Raw genomic sequence first — 12664 nt, forward strand, 5'->3', positions numbered from 1 at the left:
CGGCTGCGGTTTTGCAGGCAGTTCGAGGCAATATAAAGTTGCAGTGATGCTGGGAGCGGAGGTCCGAGCCTCACGTTACTCACATACTCCTGCCCTCGCTCGTGCTTTTGTTCTGAGTCTGCAAGGCCATGGGATGAGTCCAGATGGGAGCACTAACTAATCTAGCAGAAAACAAATTCCTCTCTTTTTAGAGTTAGCGTTCATTTGGATTGGCAAATCGCTGCATTCCTCCTCTAAGCTGACCTTTAAAAAAAGTATTTGTTAAGACTGAATTCATCCCCTAAGATTTACAGCGTGCTCTTTGGCCCTCTGAAGGCAACTGCACGCACTCTGCATCCAACCCTCCCCGTCTACGCTCCTGCGCCCCTTCCGCGAGGCAGCCAGGCGGCACCCAGCACAAAGAAAAGATTCGTCCCCACACAGGTGCAGGCTCACGACCTGCAGAAACGGACACGGGGCTCTGCTGACCCAGAAGGAGATGTCCCGGCCTTCCCTCTGATGCCGGCCCACCCTTCCCACCGCGCGGGCTGGGCGGCAGCGAGGGGTCGGACCCGCTCACGGGCCCTCCCAGGGTGGGCGGCTGGAGGGGCCAGAGGCCTCTTCTCTCTCGTTCCTTCTCCATGGGAAGAGTAAACCAGCACCCAATGCCATTAGCGGGATTATGGCCTCTACAAAGAAGAGGAAGTCCAATTTCAGATTTGATGGTACCTAGGACATTCAGAGCTGCACGTTCCACCCCCCCGGCCCCAGCCAGCTCTGAGACCACTGCAGAGGCCAGAGCCACCTGCCCTCCACTGCCTGCAAAGCTGGGATGTTAAAGTAATTAAAAATTAGGGCAAAAAATGGTCACCCGTGGAAGAGTCAGAAGGTTCACGTATGTATGTGGATGCAATAAAGCCTTAACAATCACAAACCACAGTTGTTAGTGCTTCTCTGCAGCGAGGGAGTGGTTTTTGTACAGCTCTTCATCTCCCTTTGCATACAGTACAGGGAATCCTTTTCCAACATTTAGGCGCAGCTGAAGGCTAATCAAGATCTCATAAGTTACCAGGCCTCTTACTGTTATTGAATTTCCCTCCATTTCTTATCTTGAGTAGCTATTACGATTCCAGGTATTCAAGTAAACGTCATTCAGAAAAGATAAGGTAATAATCCGTTGATATAGGACCCTTGTATTTAGATTTCAGCATATCCAGCTCCCTGTTTATGTTATTAGCCATGGTAGAAAAAAGGGGGTTTAAATTACCCTGTATTTCCTTCTCAGATGGTGTACAGAATAGAAATTACTCAGCAGATGTCATCTATCCCTCTTCAGCAACAGAGAGATTTGTCAGGGTAATTTCACCTGCTTTCCTCAGGAACGCCAATTTGGGGGGGGGGTTCACCCCAAAATGCCTCCATTAACATACCCATTATACCTCTTTCAAAGGAGAGATGAAATGACTCATATCTGTTTGACTAAGCTTTGAGAAAAAACCCCTCTTTTTAGAGACAAGGTCCTCTAGACCTCAAGGGAGGCATCTCATTCCTCCACCCTCCTCTCCCAATGTTAAATTCTTAATATTAATAAAGGATTAGGCATGTAAACCAATGTTCTTCAGAACAAATGCTGCAAAAATTACACGACCTGCTAAATCTATGCCAACTGATAACAAGCGTTCCCTTTCACGTTCAGAACTTCTCAGGAGATGCAGAGCTTTGCCACACAACCTTTATTTGATTTCCAGTAAACCAGACAAAATAACTACTCAGGGATACATTCATCAAGCCCTATTTTGATTTGAGCCTTCCCTTAAACGTCAGTATCTTTTCAAATGGCACAAGAAATACTCAAGGTCCACGTAAGTCATTTATAATCACCAATACAGAAAAGCAGTTTTGAAACGGGCGTACCAAGAATTTCCCAAGGAACTGTGGAGGAAACAGTTTCCTCAAACTAAGCAAAACCCACCCAGGAGGGATAAGCCAGTCCAGCAGCTGGCTAGGGAGGTCCCTTGTCCTCCATCCCGACGCTCCTGCCTCCTCTCCTGGATGTGGGGCTCTACCTCCTCCTCCTCCTCCCTCACACCAGCTCTGAAACTCGGCAGACTCCTTGCTGATCTGTTTCAACCCTAAACCAGCAGAAAATACCATATTTTTTTTTCCTTTTTGCCTGGTTAATAAAATGCATCAACCCCCAGGGCAGATGTGTCGAGCGCCAGAGCAGGCTGAGGGGTGAGTAGACCTTCTGGTGGCCGTGGACCAAGCACCCGCCCCCAGCCACGTGGAGCAAGCTGGGAGCAGGGTGCCAAGGTGCCCTGCCGGATCAGCGACCCGAACCGGCTCGGGGAGCGGGTCAGGAAGGGCCAGGGAGGAGCCGAGCGGAGAAACTGCTCTCTTCTCGTGGAGGCAACCTGCTACATCACCTCGAGCACATCATTTTCATCCCAACCTTCCACTTACTTCTTCGGCAGATGAGCGCTTACGGGTCTGGCCGTGGTCATTCAGGATATTCCTGCCCCTCTCTGGGCAGGTACCAACCAGCTGCAGGGTTGGCAGAAGGGACGATGTAACTATACTTCAGATGCAACAAAGTGGGAAGCCCAGTGCCTTCGCCTTAAACCACTGGGGAACGTGAGTTTAAGCTGAAGGGTCAGAAAGTGAAGTTTCAGTTTCCAGAGCTAATGTGCTGCCAAGGTCCGTAGGCTCAGCAGGCAAAACCTGAAATGTCCTGTCTTATCAATGACGGAGCGCCACCGCCTGAAGCTCCGTCAGGTAAGAGTCACACTCAAGGTCAGCAAGAAAAGACAGCCCACACAATCAAAAATATATAGTACAAGTCCCTTAGCTTGAATGCTATACTAGCCAAATGAAAAAATAGAAGTACAGCTCGATCATAAACAAAAATGAAGTCCTGGACCTCCTTTGAAAATGAGGTTGTCAGGTGGATCCTTTAAAAAAATAAATAATCCATGCGGCACACCTAATTGGGATGGGATGGCATGGGGGCAGAAAATGGGAGGAGGGCGATGATTTCTTTTTCAAAGTAATGTTAAGAGTCGTATTGGACATTTAAATGAAATTCTGGAAAAGGGCTCATCCCCTGTCGATGTGTTTAACCACTGAGGCACTGGTTTGCTGCGTCCTGCATTCAGCAAATACAGCAGAGAGAGGAGCCGGTAGCCTCCCAGCTCCTCCGCTGGCCGTGAGCCCAACGCAGACCGTGCTGCAATTCCAGCTTCCACACCTGAACTGGGGGTAAATCGGGGGGTTCAGCGAAACCAGCTCATGCTTCAACCGGGATGCACCAAGGGAAGCGCAGGATTCCTGTGCTTCGTGGTGCCCTGCTGGGAGTATTTTTGGTGGTGCGCACTCCCTTCAGCTGCGTGCTGAATGGGGCTTAACTTGCGTCAGGGAGCAGCAAACCCCAAAGCCCAGAGAAAGCAAAAGCACCGGAGTTAGAGCACACCCGCTCTACCCAAAGAAGGCAAACCGAGAAAACCCAAACAAATAAAAATGCCCCCAAGAAACTGAGAGGGCTAGGGAGTAAAAAATCATGCTGATTCAATACATTTGAAAACCCCCTAATGATCACACCAAGCCACGTTACATCAATTCCTATTTCAAGATCTATGCATCTCTTTCTACGAGTTTAAGTCCTTGGTGCAATTTCTTTCAGATGATCAACTGAAGAAAGCATGCAAGACTCAGTCCTAACCAATAACGAGTAAAATCCCCATTTTCCAGATCCTCAAAGTCACGTTAAGTGTCCCAACTATTGCGAAAAATACCCCATTTCCAAAGGGCAATAGCAGAGACCTTAAACTTCCTTCTCGACCCAAAGCTCTTGAAGAAAAACAGTTTATTTTTATGCAGGGTTTATCCATTTGTTGCAAGGTAGCAGGAAATTTCTGAATGCCCTGACCAGCTTTACGTGCTTTGCTGAATTTTGAAATGAAAGCAAGAGAATATTCGCTTAAATCAACAACGCAAGTCACCAGTTCAAAGGTTAACACTTGATTGTGCAGCACAAGAAACAGACACTTATCTTCCCAGTTCAAGGACTTCTCATTTTTCCCAACAGCGGCACGTAACGCCGCTGCAGACTGTTTTGCAAGGATGGAAACAAACCAGGGCGCGGGGCGGGCGGCCCCAGAGCATCGCTCAGGTTGGAGCAGTGCTGAGGGCGGCCCAGGCCCCACTCTCCCCACGTACCGGCATGCCACCAGCCCGCTGGGAGACAGCGGTGGGCTGCCACCCATCCCGTCCTGGCAGCCTTTCTGAGACAGAAAACGCTGGCGTCGACACCGGCGTGGTTGTGCTTCACATGGGGCAGCTGCCGTGAAGAAGAAGAAAGCTTCCAGGGTTCTTCTTCCAGCCGGGAGACACCAAAGCCAAGCCCGGCACCCTCACCGAGATCCTGCTCAACCAACAGAAAACGGCAGGGAAGATGAAAGCGCTGCGCTGATGGAGCACAGCTGTCCTGGAGAAGTGAAATATAGCAATAAATAAGGTCCTTATCTACTGTGGCAAGGAAAAGGCAGGCTCAGGGGAAGAGCTGGCAAGGGAGAGAAGTGAAAAACATACCTCTGGAAGGAAGAAAGAGAAGCTGAAACTAAATGAGACACGCACTCCTAATTAACGCAGTTTTAGTCGGACAATTAGTTTCAAAATCCCAAAAGTGAGTTAAGACACCAGCTTTACACACGGGTCAAACCACCAGCTGCTCTCTGTCCCCACAGAACACCGGCCAAACACCTCCTCCTCACAGACACCGGACCTCACACACACCGGGCAAGGAGCTGGGCATGCTCGGTGCCATTATGCAGGCAGCACCAAAAAGAAGTTTCTTCAGAAATTAAGTTTAGGAATCGAACGGAGCAACTCTGAGCCAAAACGTCAAACTGATCCATAAAAAAAAAAAAAAAAAAAAAAAGGCGATTGCTGTAGCTGGGCTGTGTTGTCATACATTGCTTACGTTTGTTTTAATTTTAAACTGAGAGTCAGTCCAAGGTTTGTTACACAAACATATGGCACTGGTATTACATTCTACCTTGTATTTATAGCAAGGGCTGTGACAGTCCAGGCAGCGCAGGGATGCCATAACGTTAACATTTATTATTAGTATGACAAAAGAACACAGAAACCAGTAGAAATCATGACTTCAACGTTTAAGGGACCGATTAGAGTAAGGGACAAACTGTGGAGTTATTAGCGAAAATTCCTCCAGTACTAATGAACGCAGTCCCCAGGCCGCCGAGTATTTTGTTATATAAATATACCCTCAGAAAAGTAATTTGTTTAAAACCCCAGCCCTGAAAACTGATTAACACATTTAATGCTAGCCTGATTAACAGCGATATGCCCTCGGCTGGGTGATGGGAGCGTTGAGGCAGAAGTCCGCATTCCTGCGAGTGAAGAGGAACAAAGCTTTTGGGACACAGGGTAAACCTTAATTATGCCTTTTTATTACCCAAACTGCCATTTCCTCTTACCCCGCACCAGCCGGGAAGACTAATGGCACCCTCACCCAGCCCCACAAGCCATGCCATTGATAAATGCCATTACTAGATTTTTCCACTCCAGCTGTTTGAGCTACAAGCATCAAAGGTTTCATCCTTCACCCTTTAAAAAAAAAAAAAAAAAAAAAAAAAAAAAAGTAGGATACAGTACACTGCTAACGCTAGTACTCCCGAACTTTCTGGAAGCGTTTATTAGCTTTGGCCGCTGACCAGTGATTGCTGCAGGAGTGAACTGGAGCTGCGGTGCAAACTGGTTAATCTGTAGCTAGACGTATTTGTGACTGGGGGGGGTGGGGGTGGCGTTCAGCAAGAAATACTGGCTGCCTGGCAGACCGGGCTTCGACAGTCTGAAGGGTTACTGTGCTTTGCTAATTTTTTTTTTTCCAAAAAAATTTTATTGGGAGAACTACAAAACATTTACAGTACAAAGTTTACAGTCTCACACAATTTGTAGTGAACTGACTCCCGAAAAATATATTACAACTCGACTTATCCTTTAGTTACATTCAAAACATACTTCTGTTAAAGTAGTCCAAAGAGTACATAGTGCTCAATCTGTACCTATGTACAAACAAAACTAAGCTACTGCTCATTCATCCACCGTCCAGGAAAGTTTTGTAAAACTCCCGCCTTTCTACACAAGGAAAAAAAACCCAAAATTACAAGTTTTGGAATTCAATTAAACAAGGTATGTTCAGGTACTGCATATAAAGTTTCAGATCCAAAGATGGCCTCCATTCTTAGAAAATAAAGAGTGGCAAAATTTTGCTCTGTAGTTAAAACCCATCCCTACATTCAAATTATCTCAAGCATTAAGAAAAATACTTATTTGGTTGAGAGATATTTAAGGCAAGCATGGACCCTCAAGAAGGCACTGTGAGATATAACACTGGGACCCCCAATTATTGCTACATACTTTGAGACTATATCACAGTGTGATTGGTGGAGTTAGGCAACAACAAATACTTTTTGGTTACTTTAAACACGTCTGAATTAGATTTGCCACTTTGAAGTCCGATTGGTAAGTCAGTCTTTTTTTTTTGTTTTCTTTTTTTCTCGTTTTTCAACTCGGACGGGCTACAACCATTTACATTCTAAAAAAAACCCCATAGAAATTCCTCAAACTACTTCCACAGCATCGAGACCGATTTCTATAAAGAAACCATGCAATCTTTCAGATTTACGTAAACAAGGAAAGAAATTAATGAAATAAATATTACATACAATCTCTTAAATTAAGAATTTTACTCATTTACAATAAAATAACCAAGTGAAGTTACAAAAAGGCATATATTACTGTGAAAAGAACACACTCCACATTTCGCCGATTAATAATGGCAATCATAATTTAAACATAATAAAAGAATATATATCTATTGCTTTTCATCATACCCGATAAATACAGTATGAACAAATTACCAATGTATACTTTTCACAAGATAATAAATAAGTTAAATAGTTTCATATTGAGTTGTGTGCAGTGACTCATTCATGCAATCAACTCAAACAGCTAAAAAAAAAAAATTTAAAAAAAATCAGCAGTTATTCTCCAACAATTACAAACTAAACTCAGTTGAGTGCTTCCAAATAAAGCAACAACAAAAAAGAATTGTTCTAAGCCAAACATCCACTAAGTGGTGGCAATGGAACCAATATTAAACTTTGGAATGAAGGTTTTAGCATTTGTTATAATAATAATATATAGATATATAAAAAAAGAAGGTTGTTATCAAGGCATATTCTTGGCAGGATGTTGGATTTTTCTTTTTTTTTTTTTCTTTTTTTTTTTTTAAAAAAAAAAGCTTATAGGTTTAGTATGTTCGGTGTTTTTATCTGAACTGGATTGAAAGACAAACTAGTTTGTAACTTTTTTTTGTGTCTGTGTGTTGTGTGTGTGTCTGCAGGTTTGGAGGAGCCGGGCAGGCAGGACTCAGGCTCCCCGGATTGTTTGTTGCTTTCTGGTGGCGTCTTTTTCTAATGCTTTTTTCTTTTTTTTGTGTGTTTGTTTTCGAACACAGATGGAATGGCTGCTGCTGGTGCATATCATAACTTGTCTCCAAAGAATAACAACAACAACAAAAAAAAAAAACCCGAAAGGAAAATCCCCTTCTTCCAAGGTCTCTCTATAAAAATAGGTTTGTTCAGTTCGTGTCATTTGCCCTTTTGCAAAAATGCTTTTTTTGTTTTTTGCTTTGTTCAGCTCTCGGTGTATATATAGATAAGATATATATATATATATAAAAAAAAAAAAACAAACAAGAAGAAAAGGATTCACTTTCTTCGCTCGGCAACTTACTTGCTGGGCGGCGGCCCACCCCCCCGGCCCCCCCTAGTCGTCGGAGATGGAGAGGCGACTGAAGATGGGCAGGCGGCGACCCGAGTCCAGGCTGGGCGACTCGGAGCCGCTGAGGGAGCCGGAGCTGAGGGAGCCGCTCAGGTAGCTCTCCCGGTCGGAGAGGGAGTCCGGCGGGCTGGGCGGCGCGTCGAAGACGGGCGACTCGGAGAGGCGGCGGAGGGGCTGGAAGCTGAAGGGCGGCGAGGCGGGGGGCGGCGGGCAGCCCCCCCCGGGGGGAGGCGGCGGCGGCGGCTGCTGCTGGCAGCGGTAGTAGGCGGCGGCGGCGGCGGCCGCGGCGGCGGCAGCGGCGAAGTTCTGCGTGTGGAGGGCGAGGGGGGCGATGAGGCTGCCCAGCTCCTGCCCGGAGAAGGCGAAGGCGTTGTTGGCGCAGGGCGGCGAGAGCAGCTCCTCGCAGTAGGAGGAGGCGGGGGGCGGCGGCGTGCGCGACCCGCCGGGGCTCTCCAGCAGGGCGGCGTCCAGGCGGCCGCCGGGCGGCGGGGGCGGCGGCGGGGCGTGGGGGTGCGGGTGGTGGTGGTGGTGATGATGGTGGGCGGAGAAGCCGGAGAAGCTCAGGCTGTGGTGCAGCTTGGGCCGCTCGCCGCCGCCGCCGCGGGGGTGCCCGAAGCCGCCGCCGCCGCCCCCCAGCGGGTGGTCGCGGGGGGCGAAGGCGCGGAGGTCGCCGGTGCTGCCGGCGGCGTGCGGGGGCGGGTGGTGCGGGTGGTGGTGGGGACCCGCCGCGGTGGCGGCGGCGGCTGGGGGGGCGGCCGTGCCCCCGCCGGGCGCCGGGCGGCGCTCGTCGGCGTTGTGGATGAAGTGGCAGCGGGGGCCGTAGGGGCAGAAGCCGATGGTGTGGAAGGTGCGGCAGAGCTCGGTCTTGTACTTGGGGTGGCGGGTGAGGCTGCGCAGCTCGTGGAAGCCGTGGGCGAACTGGCACTTCTCGCCGTACTTGCAGGCGCCGCTCTCCTCGAAGGGGCGGCACAGCTCCGTCTTGTAGCGCGTCGAGTTGATGGGGGCCCCGCCGCCGCCGGAGCCGCCCCCTTTGCCGGCCGCCGCCTGCTGCTGCTGCTGGAGCTGCTGCATGAGGTGCTGGCTGCGCTCGCCGTTCTCGCTGAAGGAGCGGTCCCGGAACTTGTTCTCCTTGTTGAGCAGGGCCGTGGGGCTGCTGCTGCCGCCGCCGCCGCCTCCGCCGGAGCCCGTCTCCTTCAGGCTGCCGAACGAGGAGGAGGAGGAGGAGGAAGAGGAGGTGGAGGAAGAGCTCGAGCCGGTGGGGCTGGGGAACTTGGAGCCGCCGGCCAGCGCCGGCAGGTTGCTGGTCGAGTGCCGCCGCAGGAAGCCCGGCGCGAAGCTGGAGCTGGGGGGGGTCACCGGGGTCCCCACGGCCTTCTTGTCCAGCATGCTGCTGAGGTTGGTCAGAGACTTCTCCGTCTGCCGGGGCGGGGGGAGGGAAGGGAGGGAGGGGGCGGGGGAGACAGGGAGCGGGAGAGAAGAGAGGGTGTTGCAGGGTGACCGCCAGCCCACCGACACCGCTCCCGCCGCACCGCGGGGGTCGGGGCCGGGTACGCGCCGCCCAACCGGCCCCGAAAACGGGGTGCGCTGTGCCGGGGCAGAGCCGAGGGAGCAGCCCACCCCCCTCCCCCCCGCCCCTTGCAGGCTGCCCTCCTTGCACAACTTTTTCAAGAAGTTCCCCCTGGGCAACGCAACACGCTGCAGACCGGCTCGGCCCGGCCCTTCCACAACTCCACAACCTACAGCTCCCACCCCCAGAGCCGCGCAGGGAGGGCGCAGCCGCTCCGCGCACCGCAGCCTTGCATCAGCCGCCCCGCCGTGCCCTGCCTCCGCCCGGCCAGCTGTCAGGCGCACACCCGCCAGCCGCCATCCCCGTGTCCCGGGCGGGCGGGCACCGGCCTCCCGCCCCCGCCGGGGCCCGGCGACCGTCCCCCGGGGCGAGCGGCCCCGCAGCGCCGTCCTGCGTAGCCGGCGCTGGCAGCCCGGGTCACTGCGCTGTGCTGCCTACCTTGCACAAGAAGTCAATGTCGTAGAAGGCAGATAATAGTGTCGTCGACATTTCTAGATCCTGTAATGGTCGGAAATACAGGAAGGACCGAAAGATCCCGCTCTCCTCGGAGGGTTTGGAAAAGCCACGACTAGATAGGAGGGGGCCGTTTGCTTGAGATCCGAAATAGTCCCCGTCTCCTTCCCGGCGGGACGGCGGGTGCCGGGCCGAGGCGGCGACGGCGGCTGCACAGCAGCGAGCGAACTGCGGGAACTCCGCGGTGCCCCGCGCCGCCCCCATATAAACGCCGCCGCGGCGGACCGCGGGGGCGGGACCTGCTCCGCCCGCCCCGCCCCGCCCGGCGGGACCGCCCCGCACCGCCCCGGCCCGGCCGCCCCACGGGACCCAACGGCCGCCCCGCCGCGCTGCCCGCCCTCGGCCCCCGCTGTCCCCCGGGCGGGACGGAGGGAGCGGGGCAGCGGCCGCTGCCGGCGCGGAACCGGCCGGGGCAGAGCAGCGCGGCGCCGTAGGGGGCTCGGTCCCTGACAAGCGCTCTTTTTCGCGTCCCTCTCCCAAATTACCGGCGCTCCCGCCGTCGCTGCCCCCCCTCCCCCGGCCGGGAACTGGCCGCGCAGCCGCCGGGGCAGCCTCCCCGGGCGGGCGGCGGCTGCCGCCGAGCGGAGGCGGGCGCGCAGTGCTGGGGGAGAGGCGCGGCCGCGGCGGGGACACCTCTCCTCTTCCTCCCGCCCCACCGAAAATAAACTTTTGCCACGTAATTGGTTTGAAACAAAAGGTCGGGCCCGCTCTGCCCCGGCGGGACGGCGGCTGGGCACGGGCCGCCGCTTCCCCCCCCTTCTTTTGGGGAGTTCGGGTTTTTTTAAAATCTTGTTTTTCTTTCTGTTTGGAGTGCGGGAGGGGTTGGCGGGCAGGCGCAGAGGAGAAACGGCCTTAACCCTGCACCGGCCGGGGTGATACGCGACCCCCCAACCCCGCTCCCGCACCCCTCCCACGCCTCCCTCCCACGCGCACTCCCCACGCCTCACCCCCCGCCAAGGTCCTGTGACCCGCCGGGCTGCGCCAGCCGCTCGCCCAACCCCGCCGCCGCCCCCGGGAGCCCTCCCGCCGCCTCCGGGGACCGGGGCGGGGGGGTGCGGCACGAAGGCAGAGGCCGGTCCCTGGCGGCGGGGCTACTTCCCCGGTCCGGGAGCGGGGCTGCCGTCCGAGGCGGGGCGGGAAGCGCCGTGCAAAACACCCTGGTCACCACCCCCCCGCAACCCTCCCCGCGGCAATAAGGCTGCCCAAAAACGAGGTGGGAAAGGCGACGGAGGCGGCTGCTCTGCACCCCCCGCTCCCTCCGTGTGTGTCCGTCCGTCCTTGGCTCCCCCAGCCCCGCGTTTGATCAGCCCCGGGACAAATGGGAAGGGGAAAACGGACGGGCGTGTAAAGTTTTATTGCCGCTGAATCCAGCAGAGGCGTTTGATCCTTTCTAGCTTCCGAGCCGGGACGCCGGGCCCTGGGAATCCGAGGGTGCAAACCCGACCACGTCAGCAGCCGCCCCCCGCTTCCCAACGTATTTGCGAAGGAGAGCAATGGAGGCGGGGGTTGGTGGTGAGGTTGTTAGAGCACTTCGCATCGGGTTTTCACACTCGTCCCCTCCGCCGCCATGCGGCTCACGCTCCCATTTGGTTCCTCCTCCCCCGGGGCTACGGGGGGGCAGCAGGCGGGACCCGCCGGACGCAGTCCCCCTCAGCCTGGGGGCACCGGGAGCTCGGCTGCACCTCCCGCCCCTCCCGGGGACCGCCTGCGGTCCGTCCCACTCCCGCAGGAAGAAGCCGGGGCTGCGAAGTTAGGGCTGAGCTTGGCAACAGCGATCGCAAAAAATAAACAAACCGCCCGGGGAAGAGGCGGGCTGGAGGGTAAAACCCCCGACCTCGTTTCTTCCCCCGTCCCGTTACTTCTCTTGGGCAAGTCCCCCGCTCGCCGGGCGCTGTTGGAAGCGGCGCAGCCGGCCCTGCTTCCAGCCCGTCCCTCCCCCGGGGAGGGGACGGGACGGGACGGGACAGGATGGCGGCGCGGGGATCTGCCACCCCCTAGTGCCCGCACCGCCGGCAGCGGGGCAGCCTCCCTTGGCGGGAGGGTCCAGAAGTCAATTCCTCCCCCTTCTCCCTCCTCCAGCCCTGCCGAAGGGTTGGGGCTCCCCAGCCAGCAGCAGGGCGCTGCCCTCCGAGGGGAAGCCACCTGAAAGCGGGACCAAGGGGGATTCGCGCCATAAGCGGCATCGTTTCCCATCACCGGGCATCCTTCCCCAGCGCCTCCGCCCCGGCCCACCCGGATTCGCTCCCCTGCTGACCCCAGACCGAACTCTTCCTCCTCCCCAAACATCCCTGTGATGGAAACATCACCTTCAGCGCGGGTCCTGCCCGCTGGTGAACTGAGTAAACGGTGGTTGATGATGATGATAATCATGCAGGGAGCAGCGTGTCACCGTCATTTGGAGGGACACTGTGATAAATTGACTTTGATCGAACACAGGGCAGATAAGTACTCCGGTGTAAGATCTTTTTCTGCAATTGCTGCTCAGGGTTTAAAGGTTCTCGATGGAGTGGTTATACAGTAACCACAGTCAGCAGCAGTGTGTGGTGAAATGGATGTGTGCCGATGCAATTTTTTTTATTTTATTTGCTCTCTATAAACTAAGGCGGGATGACAGAGGCCTCAGTTGCATTCTAAAACCATGATAAGGAAGACCGAGTTTTCGAGCTGTTCAGTTTACTGATTAACGAGGTCCTCAAGGCTTCACAAAGTTACTTCAGTTTTATGGTCGCCGTGGATCTA

General features: G+C 54.3%; 1 protein-coding gene across 1 annotated transcript; it reads right to left on the reverse strand.

Annotated features, from left to right (window-relative positions):
- Positions 1 to 5425: 5425 nt before the first annotated feature.
- ZFP36L2 (ZFP36 ring finger protein like 2) lies at positions 5426 to 10549 on the reverse strand. The gene is made up of 2 exons (XM_063328594.1): positions 9851 to 10549; positions 5426 to 9261 (listed from the first exon to the last, which is right to left on the reverse strand). The coding sequence occupies exons 1-2, from the start codon at positions 10127 to 10129 to the stop codon at positions 7831 to 7833; spliced, it is 1710 nt and encodes a 569-aa protein (XP_063184664.1). The 5' UTR covers positions 10130 to 10549; the 3' UTR covers positions 5426 to 7830.
- Between the last annotated feature and the right edge of the window lie 2115 nt (positions 10550 to 12664).

Source organism: Chroicocephalus ridibundus, chromosome 3, assembly GCF_963924245.1.
Source record: "Chroicocephalus ridibundus chromosome 3, bChrRid1.1, whole genome shotgun sequence".
In the NCBI taxonomy this organism is placed as follows: Eukaryota; Metazoa; Chordata; class Aves; order Charadriiformes; family Laridae; genus Chroicocephalus; species Chroicocephalus ridibundus.

Coding starts and splice junctions, on each gene's coding strand:
- ZFP36L2 (XM_063328594.1), bottom strand. CDS start 10,129: ATGGGGGCGGCGCGGGGCACCGCGGAGTTCCCGCAGTTCGCTCGCTGC. Junction 9,262..9,850: donor ACATTGACTTCTTGTGCAAG/GTAGGCAGCACA, acceptor CCGCCCCGGCAG/ACGGAGAAGTCTCTGACCAA.